The sequence below is a fragment of the Zosterops lateralis genome (genome assembly GCF_965231275.1).
Source record: "Zosterops lateralis genome assembly, chromosome: 3".
Classification (NCBI taxonomy): domain Eukaryota; kingdom Metazoa; phylum Chordata; class Aves; order Passeriformes; family Zosteropidae; genus Zosterops; species Zosterops lateralis.
Window position 1 is genome coordinate 18,242,444 of NC_139764.1, and position 19,298 is coordinate 18,261,741.

At 35.6% G+C, this 19,298-nt stretch overlaps 1 protein-coding gene across 1 annotated transcript in view; it reads right to left on the minus strand.

Annotated features, from left to right (window-relative positions):
- Positions 1–19,298, minus strand: part of USH2A (usherin) — a gene marked incomplete at its 5' end in the record, with an annotated part of 372,289 nt that overhangs the window by 184,737 nt on the left and 168,254 nt on the right. Inside the window, 3 exons of the mRNA XM_083856830.1 lie at positions 1,263–1,410; positions 5,508–5,679; positions 6,167–6,326. Coding sequence (XP_083712956.1) covers positions 1,263–1,410; positions 5,508–5,679; positions 6,167–6,326 — 480 coding nt within the window. The remainder of the gene's footprint in view (positions 1–1,262; positions 1,411–5,507; positions 5,680–6,166; positions 6,327–19,298) is intronic.

Consider the following 19,298-nt stretch of genomic DNA (forward strand, 5'->3'; position numbering starts at 1 on the left):
ATCTTGTGCTGTTGATATGCATGTATAAATATGTATCTGGACATACATATTTATACTTATTTGATTAGTTAAACCACTATGTAAACTGTTTGGAATTTTTTTCTACCATGCAAGGATAACAGGATCAGGTCCTGAGACTAGCCATAAAACAATGTCTATTTCAGTGAAAATTATTCAGATGTTAGTACAAACCCACATACCTTACCTTCCTTGCCATTTCCTCCCCTCCTATCCCTTACCCTTTGTCTTTCTCCTGCCTCCTTGGCTTTGCCAAACATCCTGATAAGATTTTAGAAACAGCTTTAGAAAGTTTCTAAGGGTCTAAGAAGCAAAATCTTCCAAAATTACTTCCATACAAAGGACCATAAATTATCAAATACATTATTTAACAGGTGACGAAGTCATATTTCTTTCTAAATTTAATGTAAGACCTTACAGAATACAATTGTCACTTTTTGGGGAATCACTTAAAATGTCTTTAGTGAAGTTGAACAAGTAGGATGTGCTTTATCACAACTAAAAGTGGGAAAAACTTCGCAGGATAGAATAAAATTAATGTGAAACCACTGGGATAAATAATTATCTATATCAAAATAATATAATGAGCCACTGAAGAAAAACATTTCCGATACTTCAAATTCAGTGATGGATAGCAACATGGATTTTATTATGCATATAGCAGTGATTTAAACTGCTACATGCATGATGATAAAATCATAGTGAATTCCAAGGTAAATGATACTGTGCAACCCCACTAGAAAAGTAAAATTTGTCTAAAAGTTTTAAACATGGATGTTTCGTAATGGAAAACATTTCTAAACAAAAGAAAGTATATTGCTTAACTTTCACAGCCATAGAAATACACAACTATATGATGAGTATGCAGAACACAAATCTAATTATTATTACATATCAATTAACGTATCATTAAAAGAAATTAATGTTTTATTGGAGGGTGAAATTAACATCCTAGATTGATATTTTCCAAGAGTGCCTATTCCTCAGCTCAGTTGTCCTGGAAAACATTGAACAATGAGATGCAGTACACAAGAACTATCAAAAGGGAGCACTTTTGAGCCACTGAAATCTCACGATGGGCTGAAAACCACAATCTCCCGGCTGCAGACAATGATACTATCTCAGGTATTTTATGTGCTAAAATGATCATTAAAAATTAAGCACCACATATAAGCTGCCATTTAGAATATTAATTTACCTTTACTAATCATCTTTTTAACTTGAGGCTAAAAGAGTTCACTTACCATTCGGATACTCAGGCTTAGTCCATGAGATGTTAAAGGAGTCAGATGCATATGACTGGGCTTTTGGAGCAGGAACCCCTTCTGGTGTACTCTCATCTGTCACAGCCGCGCTGGCTTCGCTTATTGAACACCCACCTCCAGTGCAAGCCTTAAAATATTAATCAGAACAAATAAACACCTTCCAATGCAGTACCAATAATTTTAGCAATTATTTTTTAGCCTAAGTTTCATTATTCTTCCACATCTAAACTTAGTAAGCCTGTGATTTTCAGGTAAAACACTTTTCTTAGCATAGATTTGTTTACCTCTTTTCTTAAATAATAAGAGGATGTATAATAACTCGTGATACTTAGTTTTTAGGCATACTATAGCTAAAACATTTTTCTGTACTTCACAACAGCACCCAGAGCATGTGCAATTATAACAGTGAAAACCCATCCTATTATAAACCAGTATGTATTAGTAGTTATTATTATGTGTTTATGGGAAATAAAGCAAAATAATTTGTATTTCAGTTGCCAGAGAACAAAATATTGACCATGCAATTTTTATATTTTGCTTGGGATATGAAATAATACAGTGTGCAGGCAAAAGTGCATATCACTCCATACAACAGTCTTCTAAAGTTTTATGTGCACACAGCTATGGTCTGTGTGATGCTTTGCCAATTATTTGCACTGACACTGATGACAAGACTACACAAGTTAAAAAGCATACAAAAATATACGTATTGGTACTGGATTTAAAGATTTTTGTGTTAGGTTACAACTTATTTTTAGGGTTTTGTTTAATAATAAAATTCATCAAAACCTGAATTCAACAAATATTCACATTTGGACATACACTTGTATAAAACTTACAGGATTGTCTGTGTTTTTGTCCATGTACTAAAGTGGACAAGTGGATCATCAGCACTGAAAGAACCTTGCTCTCCAGATCTCCAGGAATAAAATGTTTATCTCAATCGAACATATTTTATTTGAAAGGATTACCTTCATTTTCCAATTTCCCATTGTTTTTCAAATCAGAGAGTGGTCAAACATATTACCTGTGCTCTCCAAAAGTGTATACTGACCCCAAGGGTAAAAACAAGTATTGTTTGTGAATGAGAGGCTCTTTTTTACATAAAGATTGTTTTTATATCACTGGAAATTACATTCCCAATACAACCAAAGAATGACTCCATGTTCAGTCTGAACTACCAAAGATTAAAAAATGCAACCTCAAAAAAGAGGCTTTTACTCTAAATATGATAATGTTTATTAAAAAAAAACCAAATTATGTCAGTTTAGATGGATGCTCAGGTAACTGTTAGCATTTTGGTAAGATATTTAAGAAAATTATCCTTCCAGGAGAAGCAAAGTAATCTTTGAATGATTCCACTTCCTCTGGCTTCATGAAGAAGCCAAAAAGAGCATTTCTGGAAGGCCTCTTTCTCATTTATTCCTTACTGACTTGCTAATTAATTTCCACCAGGTCCACTTCAGCAGTGGAGAGTGTTTCATTTAAGGACTTGGTAACAGCAGCCTTTCCATTCATTTATTTCTTGAATTTCCTGCAGCTCAATTTTTGCATCTCTGAAATTTGCTAGGATGTGATGTTTCTGTTTCTTCTAATGAAAACCAGCAAAAGAAAGCCCATCTGCATTTTAGGTGGTGGGATTTTAGATCAGTGTATCCAAATGGAGTGGACATCTGGCAATCACATCCAGTAATGCTCAAAGCCATGAAAAACTGCCACCCTGACTGAATTCCCTTTTTGTCACTCTGAGAAACAGATTTCAGGTAAAATTTGAAAAATGCCAAAGGAACTGGACAGCCAAAGGAGGGATGCAAACCACATCAGATGACACCACATAGCAACGCTCCACCCAGGACCTGAGCCAGCTGACCCACACTACAGCCTCCTGAGGAGATATTGCCTTAACAGTTCAATCACAAAAGCACTTCAGTCATACTAATAAAAGCGACACCCTGGCTACTAAAGGCAGCCTTTCAGCTTTCCACTTGCTTTCAGACTGGCCTGGCTCACACTCACCCAAGCTTAGAGCTTGAGCAAAACAAGAACAAGTTTCTTTGCACTAATCTATGGAGACATGACCTTCCTCTTGGCTGACTTTTGGAAAGAAGCATTAGATTTGCTTAAAAAACCTGTTGTACTCATTTATGAATAAAATTGCTGCATATTAAATGGCAGTAATCAGTTCTGAAAATTGTTAACAGCATGCAAAGATAAACATTTTTTTTAACTCTCTTCAATGTAGTTACATTAACTTTGCATACAGAAGTTAAAGCCAACAGCCTGAAAGTTCTGCTCATGAGGCTCCTGATTCCTGTGTTCAAGCTGCAATTTTTGATAACTCACAGAAACCAAAACCAATTTTTGAATGCATACAAACCAAAATTAATAGCAATTGTGAAACAAGGAAAATAATAAGGTTCTACTTGATAGAAATATTTCTTTCTAACCAAAAAACCCCCATGGAATAATTTAGTTAAATTTTCCACTACTGACGGTTGTTTGGGGTACTTTTATTCTAAAAGGTTTTTTTAAATTCAGTTAAATTATATATGAAACACTAAATATTTCATTTTTTTCAAGGTGTGTATGTTTGATTTGAATTTTTTTTTTTGGTGGATTTGGGCTTTGTCGAGTTTTTTTATGTTTGGGTTTTTTTCCTTCATAAAGTGTACAATAACATTTGGCCATGTTTAAACTTCATAACTTTTAAACCTGTAATAGTACATTCTTCTCAAACCAGTCTAACAAGTTCTATGTATGATGCATCCAAAAGTTTTAAGAAAGCTATCACACCTCAAAGATATTGAGCTTTTCATGCACTTTCAGACTCATCACTTTCAAAGCTGCGAGGACATTTATATCTTCTAACTCACCTATCACAGACTACTGCACTTTATCCAGGTAAATCTGGTTATCTTTGTCACTAAAAGAAATTATTTTTTCCTACTTTCTGATTAAATGCAAATATTAAGGGGGGATTAAAAAATTACAAAGAAAAGAGAAATAAAATATGAAGAGCAAAAGGTTCCTAAAAATTTATTTGGTAACTTCCAGGAAATCTGTGCATGCTGATGAAGCAAAACCAACACGCACACAACCCTTCCTCTTGTATCCCAATGCAGAGTCACCAAAAGAAGCACTCCCAGTTGCTCTCCAGATTGTAGCTGTTAATTCTTCCCTGATGCTCTCTCCTTGCGCCCCCATGCACAGCAGCTGGGCAAGAGCAGAGAAGAACTCTGGCACAGTGAAGGACAGCAGAAATTGTTTTTTTGAAGAATAAATAAAAAAATCAAGGCATAAAATGCTTGTTGAAGTAGTGTCTTAGTTTTGGATAAGGCACTATTATATATGCTAAGCAATTTACTATGCTGAAATATCTAGGCACAAATGAATTAATTTCAACGTGAATCTCAGCTTTAATTAGACTGAATATCCTTGTTTTTTTCAGGTTCAAGTCAGATCCTTATCATTACCTGAAGGTAGTTTATTTTTTGTGGTATAATATTTAGAACATTCAAGAGCATGTTAAGAAAAATGAATGCATACCCAGTCTACATAAATGTAAATTTATTCATAATCAAGAGCAGAATATTTTTCTATGGCATTTATCAAAGCAAATATCCTTATATAGGTATTGTCATAAAATGAACAGTGTGCTTAAAACAAGGGATAATCCCCTCCTTTTATTCACATATTTTCGGGTTTGTTAGTGAGCTGAAGCTGTTGTATTTCATCACAAAATAAAACCAATGAAAAAGAAATGCAATGAAAACACTAATGTCTTTTAAAATGTTTTGATTACACAAACTGCTACTTTACACTGAACTCCTCTACTATTCCCTTCTACATACAGATTTTAAGAAGAAAGAACAAATTGCCACGGTACAAACAATGAAAGGTTGTCACTTTTAAATACACTCAATATTTTCTTGTAAGTTGGGTCCAAGGAAACATTTTTAAAGCATTTTATATATTTCTGCTCAACTCTCTATTAGGTATCCAACTTAGCCTTGAAAATAAAAACTGTATTTAAATTTCATACAATTTTTGTGAGTCTGTTTTGAAACAAAAAAGCTACATTTGTTCAGGCTGGCTCATCCACCTTAGCTTCAAAAAGAAGAGGTTAAACAAAGTGGACACAAGAACCATTAAATATTAAGATGCTAACAAAGTCAGAATAATTTTCACCATTTTACACCTCTACTACACATCTTTAAAACTTACAGCTAGTTTTATGAGGTATTCAGTACCCGGGAAAAGCTGCGGAATAGTAAAATCCAGAAAAAGTTCTGTGCTGTTATAGATTACATTCCACTTTGTAAAATTCTGCTCATTGGTGGCCATATAAATTATATAGCGATCTAGGATTCCATTTACTTCTACTGGTTCTTTCCATCTGCAAATAAAAGCAAAATATGATTAAGACCAGACCAAATAAAGATTCAGACCACGCTGAAAAATGTAAGGCTTTGTTTAGGGGACTTCATGGGGTTTATTTTGAGAATTTGAAAACGCAGTTGGTGCAATCATAAAAATAAATCTAAGCCATACCTCTAATGCAGTATTTGTACTCAGTAGATAAATGATTACACACAAAGCAGGGGCTACTAAAGGGGCATATCACCAGAACATTTCCTGCGCTGAAGTTTGCAGAGGCTATGCCCATATGTAGGTTATACTGATTGCGTAAAGACAAAATGGAAATTAAGTTGGCAAGTGATAATCAGAAGGTTCACAGAACCACTAAACTAATCACTTCTATGCATTTAATCATAATAAATTTAATTTTATGTCACAAACCCTTCCCCTGATTGAACTCACTGGAATTCTTGAATAAACTGATGCACTATTGTGCTGTCAGGAAAGAAGAAATCCTTACTTACTGCACATGTATTGTTCTAGAATCCAAAACCGTCAGGACTGGGGCATCTACATGAGATGGTGGCAGCTGTGCTGTAAACAAGGTGACCCCGGAACTGTTTGCACAGCCAGCAAGCGTGCACACCGTGAGCAGGAATTGGTATGGTGTGAAAACTGCCAAATCTGGGGCAAATAAAAGAACAAGAATTTACTTGGTATATTTCACCGTGGTTTTCTGTAGCTTTCAGACACTAGTGTTTAGAATTAGTGTTTCAGACACTAGGGGGTTTAGAAAATCAAGAGGAAGGGGGACCTCTCTCTCTTAAATGTTTCAGGTTTTTCCCAGAAGAATGATTAGCTACTGGTTCCTTTGTAGCAGATAACTGCAAATTTTGACTACATAGATCTGTAGGGTGTGCTTTGGTTGAGATAACCCCACTGTACTCCATTTACACCAGAATGTACACCAATCAAACTACTAAAAAAAAAAAATTGATTTTTAGGTGCTACATACTACAGCGATTTGCTACAGTGGCAAATGAACACCTTTGCGATTAATAAATGAATTCAAATTAAATTAATGGAAAAACAGTTACAGGTTCACTAACAAAGCTCGATTATATATATATATATATATTTAAGCGTGCTGTATGAAACATGAATGCCAAGCATCGATACATACAACGATTCACTCCACACAGATTTCACTACAAGCATGAACACAAAGGAAGCTCATTGTTGCCACCACTCATACTGACTGTTTGCCTGTTTGTCTTCAGCTGCACAAACACCAAACACTTGTAAAATATATTTCAGTAAAGACAACCCATCTAATGCTATAGCAAAACAACTGTTCAGTGGTTATTAATTTTGAAGCTATCTTGAGTTTCAATTACTGCAGAAAATGGTGAATAACATGAAGCATTTTTGCTGAACAAATATTCTAAAAGATCATATATTCTTCCCTTTACTAATTAAGGAACATTTGATGAAAAATTGTAGCATGAAAGTAATGCAGATGCAATTTTCCATTATTTTCCTTTCTCTTTTTTCACTAAAATACAAATCACAGACTGTAACAAGCAAATCTTTTAAGAAGGAATTTACAGTTGAGGATTTTGCAATAGTATAAGGTATACAGGTAAAACGCTTATTCAACAGACACATGTTTTCAGTATGTCAGAAAAGTTCTGTGTTTTTGTAAGACATAAAAAAGAGTAGTGTTCTCAAAGATCAATAGTATCAAACTATATTTTCTTACAAAATGCTTTTGAGCACAAATTTAAAAATTCCAGTTGGATGACAAAGACATTACTGAAGCAGAGATGTTGTAGACTCAACTTCTCTCTCATCAGTTTTTTCTTCATGTAACACGTCCAGTCCCTGCAGGAATAGAATTTCTTCTGATTTGCTCCATTTCGTGTAAGGAGAGAATGAACTTGTGCATTTTTATTGAAAATACTGTATCCCTCAGTGGTATTGTTCTATGAAGCACATGGCAAAGTGTGAGTTAAAAAAAAATGCCGCAGCTAAAAAAAAAATCATCAAGTGAATGCCTGTAACAGTGACATGTTTAATCAACATAATGGGACTGATTCTACCAGGGTTAAGCAGTGCTTAAGTCAGTGAGAGGGGGAAAGCACACTCCAGAGCAGGTGCTCAAGCTGGCTCAGCATGCAGGGAAACTCCATGTACTGCACTGCCTGTATTGCCTTCATTACTGTACACCTCCTTGGGTCCCTTATTCCCCCCAGCTGCCATAAGAGAAACCAGAAAAAGTGCAGATGGAGCTGAAGGTCTGTGACACAAGTATTACATATTCCATATTCCATATTGTAGGTGGGCAAACAAGTGACCAGAAGGATTTTACATTCAGCAATCCAAAAATGTATATATGAAAGCAATTCATGGAACCTGTATAATTCATAACCTTCAAGATACTGATTATGCATTCTTCTCTCAAAGTTGAAAGTATATGGTAGGGTTTCACCATGAAAAGTGAATATAACCCAAGGGAAGAGAAAAGTTGATTTCTCCTTTTCCATTTGTTTATGGTGGATCACTCTTTTCCTTGTCAGTGCAGGGTATTTTTCACCCCTTTAAGGAAAATTCCACATCTGGAACTACTATTTTTTAAAAGGTAGCTTGTACTGAAATCCTGATTTGATGCAGACTATAGCTGATGAGACTACTGGCTGGCATACATTTGTGGAAATACTTTGTGTAATTTGAAGAGGGAAGAATTCTTTCAAGGATCAAAAGAATGGAAGGCAGGAAAATGTTTTATTTCCCTTCCTGAAAAACACAATTCACTGTAAGTTACCCGTGTGTCTCAGTACCAAGAATGGAAAAGCAAACACGTAAAGTTTTAACAAAACAATAGCAAAGAATGGAAACACAGCACATATGAGCAAAGAGATCATTTGAGATCACATGATAAACATACTGAAAGGAGAGGGAAAGATAGAGTTTAAAAAATAGTTGAAATATAAAATATGCTAAAAAAACAACACGTCACCAGAATCAAAGAAAATCTTTATTTCCCATCTTGATTTACTAATATCAAAGTATTTTGACTACTAAATAAAAAGTTTCAGTAGAATCTCAAAGATTTAGGTGGGATAAAGGCTAAAAAGAAAAAATACGTTTGTGTAAGCAGGAGAAGAAAACAAAAAAAATCCAGGCTTAGCAATGTCATTAAAGATAGGAGCTTTGTCATCATTAAAATCTCTCCATAGACTTCAACAATTGGATGAGCCAGCAAATAGAGGGCAGGCAGTATTTCTAAGAGGTTAGAAGCAGAAACTGACAAACTGAACAATAAAAATCATATTACACCTTAATCAATACAATTATTCATCACAACCTAATTTGGAGACATTTTCTTATTTCAAGTTCAAAGCGTTTCATAACAGATCACTGGATTCAAACAGCTACGACTACTAACATGAATTTGAAAGAGAGAGAAGGTTCTTAACACTACAAAGCCACTGTTTGTCAAGGTCCTCTAGCAACAATGCCTTGCTTTCCATTTGCTTGATTGCATGATTTGCATAAGATCAAATGTAGGCAATTGTGGACATGAAAAACAGATCGCTCTCAAATACATTAGAAACAGATCCACAAGCATTATGTGGAAATGTGGTACAAGAAAATGCACCCCAGTGCATGGAAAACTCAGTGACTAATGTCAAACAAAGTATAATTTACAATATAGGGTGTGAATTATATGCTATTTTACAATTGATTTCATGTTGTTGCTGGATGAATTTCATTGATCTCAATTTACAAGACAAACAGTAAGGTCACAATTACTGCTTTTAAGCCTACAGCAAAACCTGAAATTTTTTTCTTAAAAATTTGCTTGATCAGGTTATATTCCAATCTGTTCCACAATTCCAGTTCCCTGAGTAAATTTAAAGATCAAAGGTTTCTTCTTTCAATATTCCAATAACTACTCACTGAAAACACTTATTTCTTACCAATACAAAACTAAGTCTAGAAATTATAGAAGTTCACTGATGAAAAAAACCCATAAATTTAGGATTTGGTCTTGTTCTCATTTCTAGACTCAGAAGGGCAAAAAGCACAAAAAGACAAAGGAAAAGATCCTTTTTTGAGAGTACAGGATTCCCTCAAGTTATTGTATTAAAGTAGAAGGTAGACAGAAAAATAATGCTGCATTTTTTGTGCCAAAAAACAGAACAAAGGAAGAAAAGTAAAATAAGATCCCACAGATCTGTTTTAAACCTATTACTTACTTTCCCTGAAGAAAAAGGTGGAGCAGAAGGAGAGGAAGGATCAACCTGCCTTTTCATCTCTTTGACCTCAGAGGCAACACAAACAAACTGAATCATTTTCTAACTCACACATCAGTAAGAGAATTCTGAATTGTAGTGACTCTCATTAAACCAATATTTGCATATCACTACATTTATTAGATATGCGGGGTGTTTGGAACTTCCCACACTAACCAACTACAGTGGTTGGTATCCCTTCAGTTTCTAATAACCACCTGCATAAGTCCTGAGAGCACAATCAATGCATGAGACAGAAAGAATAAATAATGACCCCGTTTGCATTGTCAATAAGAACACTCACTTGCTTTGATCAGATTTAATGGGTAGTCATTGAAAGATAATATGCAACACTACAGTGCCACTTTTAGCATGGAATTTGAGAGATGTTACTAAAAAAAGTACAAAACCATGATTAGGACAGTAAAAAAAAAAACCAAAACAAAAAACCCAAAAAAAGCGACCAACCAACCAACTAAAAAAACCCAACCAAAATTAGACATTTAACAAAACATGATCTTTCCTATTTAGTTGTCAGAATACATCCCTGTTCAAAATTAACACAGTAGTAATAGCTACAATATTTTATCTGTGACACTTGTATTTCATATTCAGATTTACTGCAAAAGAGCCACACACTCTTCTTTTTCCCCTCTTCCTCCCTATTTCCACTCTCTCTGGTTCCAGGCAGCTACTGTAAGGACCAGAAATGGAAACGTCCTGTCTTGGTGAGCACTCACATAACTTGGGCAAGGAACCCCACATCGTTTCTCAGGAAAATAATTGAGACAATAGTTATCCCATTGCTATATTCATAGGAAAATGATTCAGCAACGTTAAAGCAAGGGATTGTTAGCAGCACAACACCAAAAACCTGCTGAGAGAGTTTGAAAATGAAAAACTTCCAAAGAATTCCAATCACCACATAGTTTATGTAGGTACTCTACACGAACACTTCAGCTCATTTCTCATCTCCTTACTCTGTTCTCTCATCTTCTTTCTCACAATCTATTATATTAACTCATAGTAACCTAATATTTAATTAGAAGGTAAATGCCTTGGGACCCTAAATCTGCACCACCAAATACAACCATGCCCCCTTCTGATTTCTGTACACTACCAAAAAAATCCCAAACTTCTAATTCATTTGCTAAGTGTCAAGATCACATTAGCCGGCTTGCTCCATCAGACACCATTAGTACTTCTCTGCCTTCCACCATTTCTTGAAAGCAAGCAACAATTCATATTCACCTTTTAGTATAGTATATTTTGCTTTCTTTATTTATAAAGCACCAATCACTTAATTATATTGACTCTCAAAGAAGCATCACTAATGTACAACTTTCTCTGGAAGGGTATTATACTAATGCTGCATCATTTCACAGATTTGCAAACCCTCCACCACACTCATCACTTCCTTGAAAATATTTCAGAAAAAACAAACTACACCCCTCAGATATTTCAGGGAACTCAATCAAGACAAACTGCTCACATACCTACTTGTGTAAATTAGCAATTGATGGCCTTCCACTCTTGCAACTGGCCCTTTAATTGAAAAATAAACCTATCTTTCAAGATAGTAGCAAATTAGTAACTAAGAATACTTATGTGATTCTGTAATGTTGAGGAGCGACAAAATTTAAATAAATTTGTGAAGCTATTTAAAACAAGTACAAGCAATAAAGAGCAACAAATAATCCCAGGATCACAAGTAACTATTTTCAGGAAGCACCATAAGCTATTTTTCTGTTCTAAGAACAACAGCAAATACTTTGACATAATGGCACAAGGACAAAATAACTTGGCTTTCAGCTGGCCGACAAATGCTGATGTGTTTTAGAAACTATCTGTACAGCAGTAAATATATCTGGATTTCCAAATTACTTATAAAGGAAAAAAAAAATCTTTACTGTGAGGGTAGCAAGACACCGGAACTGGTTGCTCAGAGAAATTGTGGATACCCCAAACCTGAAGTGCTCAAAGGCCAAGCTGGAGAGAACTCTGAGCAACTTGGTCTAGTGAAAGGTGACCCTGTCCAATGCAGGTCCCTTCCAATCCAGGATATTCTATGATTCTATGAAATGCTCATTCCTTTTGAGACTTATGCACTTCAGAAATATTCAGGGAACCTCTAGGTCACACCTTAAGAAATAAAGAGCATAGCACAAAAACATTTAACATATGGGAGCATGAAAACATAACAGTTATGTATGGGACTGTGTAAAAGAGTTATATTCAAGAAAAAAAAAACTCTTTGTCACAAATTTGAAAGAAAAGGATCTTTCATCATTTAAGTTTGCAATGATTTCAAGAAATTACTAAAGATTTTACATGCCTGAAAATGGTTTCACTTTTGGAAAAAGGACAGCTCCAAAATACATTAAGGCTTTTAAAGATAATTATGTTTTAACAGCAAAGATTATCAAGTTTGTTTGCCTTCACATTTAGTAACAGTGTCTCTTGGTTATGCTCTTACACCATTAATTGTTGCACAGTAAAGCTTTCTGCCATTTATCGTACCAAAGTCTTGTACTTCTTTGAGCCAAAACTCATCCCTCAAAAGTTAGGTTTCATTCACAAGGCCACATAAGCATCCATTCCTGATTAATGGGTTTCATTGTTCCTTTTTATTTTAGTAAAACTATTTTAGTTTTAACCTTTAAAATACGCATTTTTTTATTTACACATTGTTCCTATGCCTATTATTCCTATCTCATTGTAAAAGCTGGAGAGCAAGGATCCCAGTCTTTTATTTTAAAGCCACATCCCTGAGATAGCTATTATGGGAACATTTTCCCAGGCTGTTCATACTCTCCAGTTAGGACACACTATCTTGAAATCCCAAAGGTCCTCAGCTGAAGAAAACTCAAATTATGTGGAGTGCCCCACCCCATATGGTTTAGAAAAAGCAGACAGAGCACATTGGAAGAGAACATCTAAACTTCTCTTCAGACTTTAGCACTTCTGCCTAAATTGCTTGTGTGACTCTAAAGACATGTCATATCACTGACCACAGAAGAATCACAGTGCTCCTTGGAACCCTCCTTCCCGTAACATCCCTGACATGCTTTCCTCTGACCCATCAGCATTAGTCACCATCAGAAAAATATGGAGGCATTTTGGAAGATATTTCAAAAGCTTCTATTGCTGCCAAAATTACACAGAGAGAGTCAGTCAGTGCAAACCTTCAGCATCAAATGAACCTACTGAACTTACAAGTTACTGCATTGCTGAATAGAATTAAAACCATTCACTGTCTCCCTAGTTTACTTCAATTATAAAAGCTGGACAAGTAAAGTGACTTTGAAGGTCAGAGGGGAAGAAAGCAGAAAGAAGACAAAGCACATTAATTTTTACCAGGCACATGAAGAGAAGTAATTGTGGTCAATAACACTATCTTAGTTTGGTGTCCCTCTTCTTCATTTCTTTACACATCATGTGGAATGAAGATTTTAAGATTTAAATGAAAATTTCCATTCATGAATGCTTCCAATCCATTCACTGTATTTCTTATTCCAGCTTAAATAGAGATAAGTTGTTAGTATACATCATAAGAACCATAATGTCTCAGTCAAAAAGTGAAAAAGGAAAAAAGTGTGGTTTGACCATTTTACCTCTGTATTACTTCAGCTTTATATTCACAACTGGAAAATATATTTGCAGTAGGAAAATACATTGCAAATGTGAATCTCAGACACCTGCGTCTATAAAAATGGAACTACTCTGGATTCACATTAGTACGACCAAGAACTCTTTGGCTCACCAGCAGAAGTACATCCTGTATGCCCAAGTAATTCCAATCTTGCTGTAGTGGAAGAAACAAAATTCAGATCTACCTAACATTTGGTGTTGAGGTAATTGTTTGAAGAGAAGTGCTGGGCTGCCATATTTACAACCCACGGAAGAACACACACAAATGTGCTGCTGTGTCAAGTAAGATGTGGTTATATATGAATATATGGTAAGCAACAGCAGCTATTACTATCCATTTTATATAAATCAATAGTGCAGCCTCATCTGGAGCAGCACATATTACAGAGTGTAGAAATAAAGTCTGTCTGGAAAAGAGCAGTGAGAGAGGGGAGACTTAGAAACATTTTCTTAGGAAGAGAGGCTACAAAAAAAAAAAAAACCTCAGAGAAGGAAACAAAGAAGACACACCATAGAGGGGTATAAGATAGTAAGCGCTACACAGAAAAGCAATTAAGATGCTCTATTCCCATGAACTCCCTTTCAATAATAGAGGGGGAGGGGGGAGGAAGAGAGAGAAAAAGGACATGCAATAAATTCAGAGAGTGTATTTTTTAGAGACACTCACCCCACCTAAAATCATGGCACATCTACCACTGCTGACAGGATGATTCAGAGTTATCTTTGTAAATCAAACTCAAGGGGAGAAACATTAAGTATCAATACAATGTTTTTAAAATTATCTATGTAAGCATCACTATAATTTGCAAATCTGTACATTCATGGAAGATTTCTATACTTCTCTCATTGTATCTGAGACAACTTAGAACTCTTTAACACTGTATTTAATTTTACATAGGTTTTTCTGGCAAGCAAAGAAAAAGAGGGATGGGATGAAAGAAAATAATTCCCAAAAGATATAGTTTGACAAAAATTAGACAATTTCACTTATATTTTTTCACTAGAATATGCATACTAAATTACAAAATACTATTTTCATGCCAAAACAATTGTCTTAATCAACAAAAGCAAATCCATCAAACAAGCAGAAGCTTAAGAGAACACATTTAACTCTAGAAATTAGAACCTAAGCAATAAAGTTACAAGGGCCCTTTGAACTGCCATCAACTACAGGTTGATTAAATTAATGACTTACAGGTTGTGAAGTTTATTTAGCAATACCTGCATTTAAAATCAATGGTGAGTAACTTTTTTTCACCATTTTGTATAGTCCCAGGCATGTGAGATGATTAGAGAACAACTCTCACCATCCAGGCAAGCCATCATGTGATTTAAGAGTTTCTGCAGAAGAGATACTATCACCTTCCTAGGACCAGAACAGCTCTGTATTCCTGAATTATAGTCAGAGGATAAAGGAGTTTGCCAAAACATTACTGTAGTGCTGGAACAAGGATAGTGGGAGGACTCAGCTTCTGAGCACTGCTCCTAAACAAGAGAATTTATAGTGAGTTAAATCTGTTGCAAGACTACAAAAGCTGAGCTAGTTTTCCGCTGACCACAAAATAAGCAGCACAGTAAAATATACTGTATTTCTATCTGCTCTTCTCTCTCCTTAGCAGAAAAAGCAGCCCAAGCTGCAGAGTCATTAATATGGTCAACATGTGGTTGGGCAAAATTATTTGGATTCCTTTATTTGTCGTTGCTTTGCTTGGGGTTTTTGTTTTGTTTCATTTCATTTCATATTTACTTTCAAAATGTACACATGAAAACAAAGAAAAAAAAAATGAAAAGCCCAAAGTTTTTTCAACTTGACATGCTGCACTACCCAGTTATGGCATGTAGTGTCAGTAATGCCATCAGATAGCATAACTGCCACAATCTGATGTGATGCATTAAACTAGGATTACCAGAATAAATCATGTTTGTGGGTGCACAGATCACAGGTGGTGCACTCAGCTGCTCTGTATTATGGCATATCTATAGGATGTGCAGATTAGGATATAATGTCCAGAAGCTTGTTCTCATTTGTGAAGTGCTTTGCAACCATAAGTCAATAGTAAGGAGCCACAAAACAGTTATAACGGCATAAACCATCATCAGGGAAAAATACAAATCGATCAGTGCCAGCAATATAAAAGGAAGAGCTTGCATCTGTCCCCAGTCTCATAAATTCAGTGGTTGTTGCAGGCTTTTCCTCTGTCCCACATGTACTTTATTAACAACAGTAACTATCATAAATAATAATAATGCAGAGTAGTTTATTTCAAGATGAATGTTCTTATTATCTGTTGATCCTATACCTTATTTCTTACATTGTGTCTGTGTCCCTCCTGTAAATGGGAGGGGAGAGCTAGCTGAATTTATTGTTTCAAGTTTATGCCTTTTAATTGACAACAGTGTGATGCCCAGTAAGTTGTCTATGTAGGCTCCTTGAAATATCTGCATACCTTAACCAGCATGTTAAGCCTCTACAAAGGAGGCACAGAATTTACATTCTACTGCATGCTATAAATAAGTAATAAGAACAGATTAGAATTATGCATTTACGCCTACTAGTGAGAGTGAGATGCATAATTCACAAGTGGCAAACCTTTAAGAGGCTTTCGTATTTCACCCCACCCCTCTCCCTGCTCCAGTCTTGTCTATGTGGAACACAGGACATTGTTCAGTCCTGCCGTTTCACAATTTTAATTTTCTTTTCAAGATAGGCTGTTTAAGTTCTATAATCACTACCTCTTTTTTGCAGGAGAGCAGCTGACACTTTTAGTTACCATTGCTGGGTATATGCCCACATTAAGTTCCATTATTGGTATCATTTTCATGAGTTTTCTTGTAAAACTCAGGGACACAAGTAAGAGAACACAAGACTTGCAACTGAAACCTCCCTATGTTTCCCTAGCACTGTATGTTGGAGCTGGTCCAAAGCAGGACCACCAAATTCATTAGTAGGAAGGAACACCTCATCTATGAGGAAAGGCTAAGAGAATTGAGATTGCTCAGCCTGAAAAGAGAATGCTTTGAGGTGATCTAATTGCAGGCTGCAGAGAGCCTGCAAGAAAGAGAGCATGTAGTGACAAGGGGGAATGGACACAAACTGGAGGAGAATCAGTTGAGATTAGATTTTTAGGAGGAAGTTCTTTATTCTGAGGGTGGTGAGGCACTGGAACAGGTTGTCCAGAGAAGCTGTGGCTGCTTCCTCCCTGGGAGTGTTCAAGGCCAGGTTGAATGGGGCTCTCAGCATCCTGGTCTAGTGGAAGGTGTCCCTGTCCATGGGAGGGGGTTGGAACAAGATGATCTTCAAGGTCCCTTCCCACTTAATTCATTCTATGATTAACATGACATACTGCTCCTCTAGTTGGAGCTCCTGGAGGAATAATGTAATCTCCATGTTAATTCACATTCTCAGTTTCTCTGTTGAAGCCTGAAAGTACCTGTTGTGACAGTTTTTATGACAGCACATGAGGGCCACAGATTTCGCCAAAACTGTGGCTTTTTCCCACAGCAGTTCTACCTCCAAAAACTCTGTTACCTGGTGACAAAGTGTAGAAATAAGGCTCTACTTCAATCTAGCTGCTTTATTGTTTTGTGGTTCTCTGGCTGTGGCACTACAATTTTGATTCATGTATTTGCCAAAGAAGCATCCCTAGGGACAGATTCTTTGGTGAAGAAGTTTCCTTGTAATTTCTCTCAGCTGTTTTGAACTTAGCCTATTTACCTACCTGGATTTTTCCTTTGTCCTGCAAGCAAATATTTTTAATTATTTTCTAGCTCTCGTTACCAGTTGTTTATTTTGCCTTGATCTCTGACACACAACTTCTTTTCATATTTAAGCCAAGATATTTACCTCTTTTTTATGGCAACATTTCTTATTTATTAATCTTTTTATCTATTCAGTGTATCTCACTTTATTTTTAGTTTTACTTGACAAGCTTTCTCTGCTCTTTTTCTCTGCCTGTAAACATAGGAGAAATACCTAAATTGCACATGTATTTTAATTCCCAGTACAATTTAACAGCTTAAAAATTGTTATATGACATTGCAATGATGATATTAAATCCCGCGAGTCATACCTCAAAACATTCAAAACACATTAGTTGAAATGTTTAATCTAACTTATCCTTGAGTTGATAAAAAGGCTAGCATGCCAGCTCATAAGAACATTTAAAAATACTTGTCAATTGGATTCACTTTTTTTCCTTGATCAGAACAAAAATTACTAGCACTATTAAAATTAAATGATCATAAATAGCTCCGAAGTTGAAGTTAATATGAAATTCAGCTTTGAAAAGGAAGCTATTGACTGCATCAACTTGGGTAACTTTCCAGTACTGATGATTTCCCTAGAAATATCTCCTAGAATAGTCTGAAAATGTCACTTATGCATCCTTTGTGTGAACTCCTCCTGTCTAGCCAATGATCCTGGATAGGTGAGACGTGAGGATCCAGAATTTCCTGATAAACCAGACCCTCTGGCTCTGGTCACCTCATAACAACCTTCGACCTTATGTAGCCATACACATACCCAGACATGCAAACAAAGAAACAAAACAAAACAAACAAACAAACAAACAAACAGAACATAACCACGAGTCTAAGCCTTACTTAAAGCACACTAATCTGATGTTCTTCTTACATGTTTAGCTTTACATTCACTTGAATATTTTTTCCCACTAGTTAATTTCCTGGAAATGCATCACTTTAATGTGTCACTCTATTTATACAATAAAAACTATGGAAATGAAAGAAGGAAAATTAGGAAAATCCCCAGCAGCTTTCAGAGCCAACTACAATCTACGTAAAATGCTTCAATCAGAAATAAATCATCATAATAAGACATATTCCATGGAACACTAACGAAAAGCATGATGGAGTTCAGTTCTGACTAAAAAAGCTATTAAGCTTTATGTAAACAATTTAAGCAATCAGTGCAGAACCCTAAGTTAAATTACTGGCAGTGATAACAGGAAAGGAAGTATCCTAGAATGCCTCCCATGGCTTTTGGGACAAGTTCCATTTCTTTCATTTGTTTCCACATAACTTATGAGAAGAGAGAAACAGCTTCTGAAAACACATGAATACTCCAATCATACAAACCACCAAATATTTTTGAAATCAAACTTACATCCAACTATTTTATGGCCTGATAACAACAGTCTTGTATTATTCACACACAAGACAAGACTTGTGCAAGATGGAAAATGATCAGAAAAGTCTGGACTTACATTAATAAGTAAAGTATTTTAGCAATGGAAATTCTAAGGACGTTTCTCAGACTTATTGAAATTATAAGTCTGAAACACATGCAAAAATCAAAGATTTCCCTTTCCATAAATTTCTTTCCTTACAGCTTTCTGTTTTTATCAATAAATAAAGTGCTGAAAATATTTCAATAATGGTAAATGACTCAACACCCTCAGGGTCATGGATTAGTAAAAGCAAGGGAAAGGGGAAATCCAGTTGGGAATCACCTAGAAGTTCTGCTGTGGTGTTATCTGTCTGTACATTGATATAATTTATCAACATTCCACTGCTGTTAAAGGAAATTTGCGATATACCAGGTATAGAGAGAAAGGTCTGTGTCTAGCACTAGCCAAAGAAGAACACCTGTACTGCTCTGTCAAATTATCACAGCTGATAAACCAACACACTTTGTAATGCAGCAGCATGGAATAAAATATCTATTTCAAATTAAATATTCATCAACTGT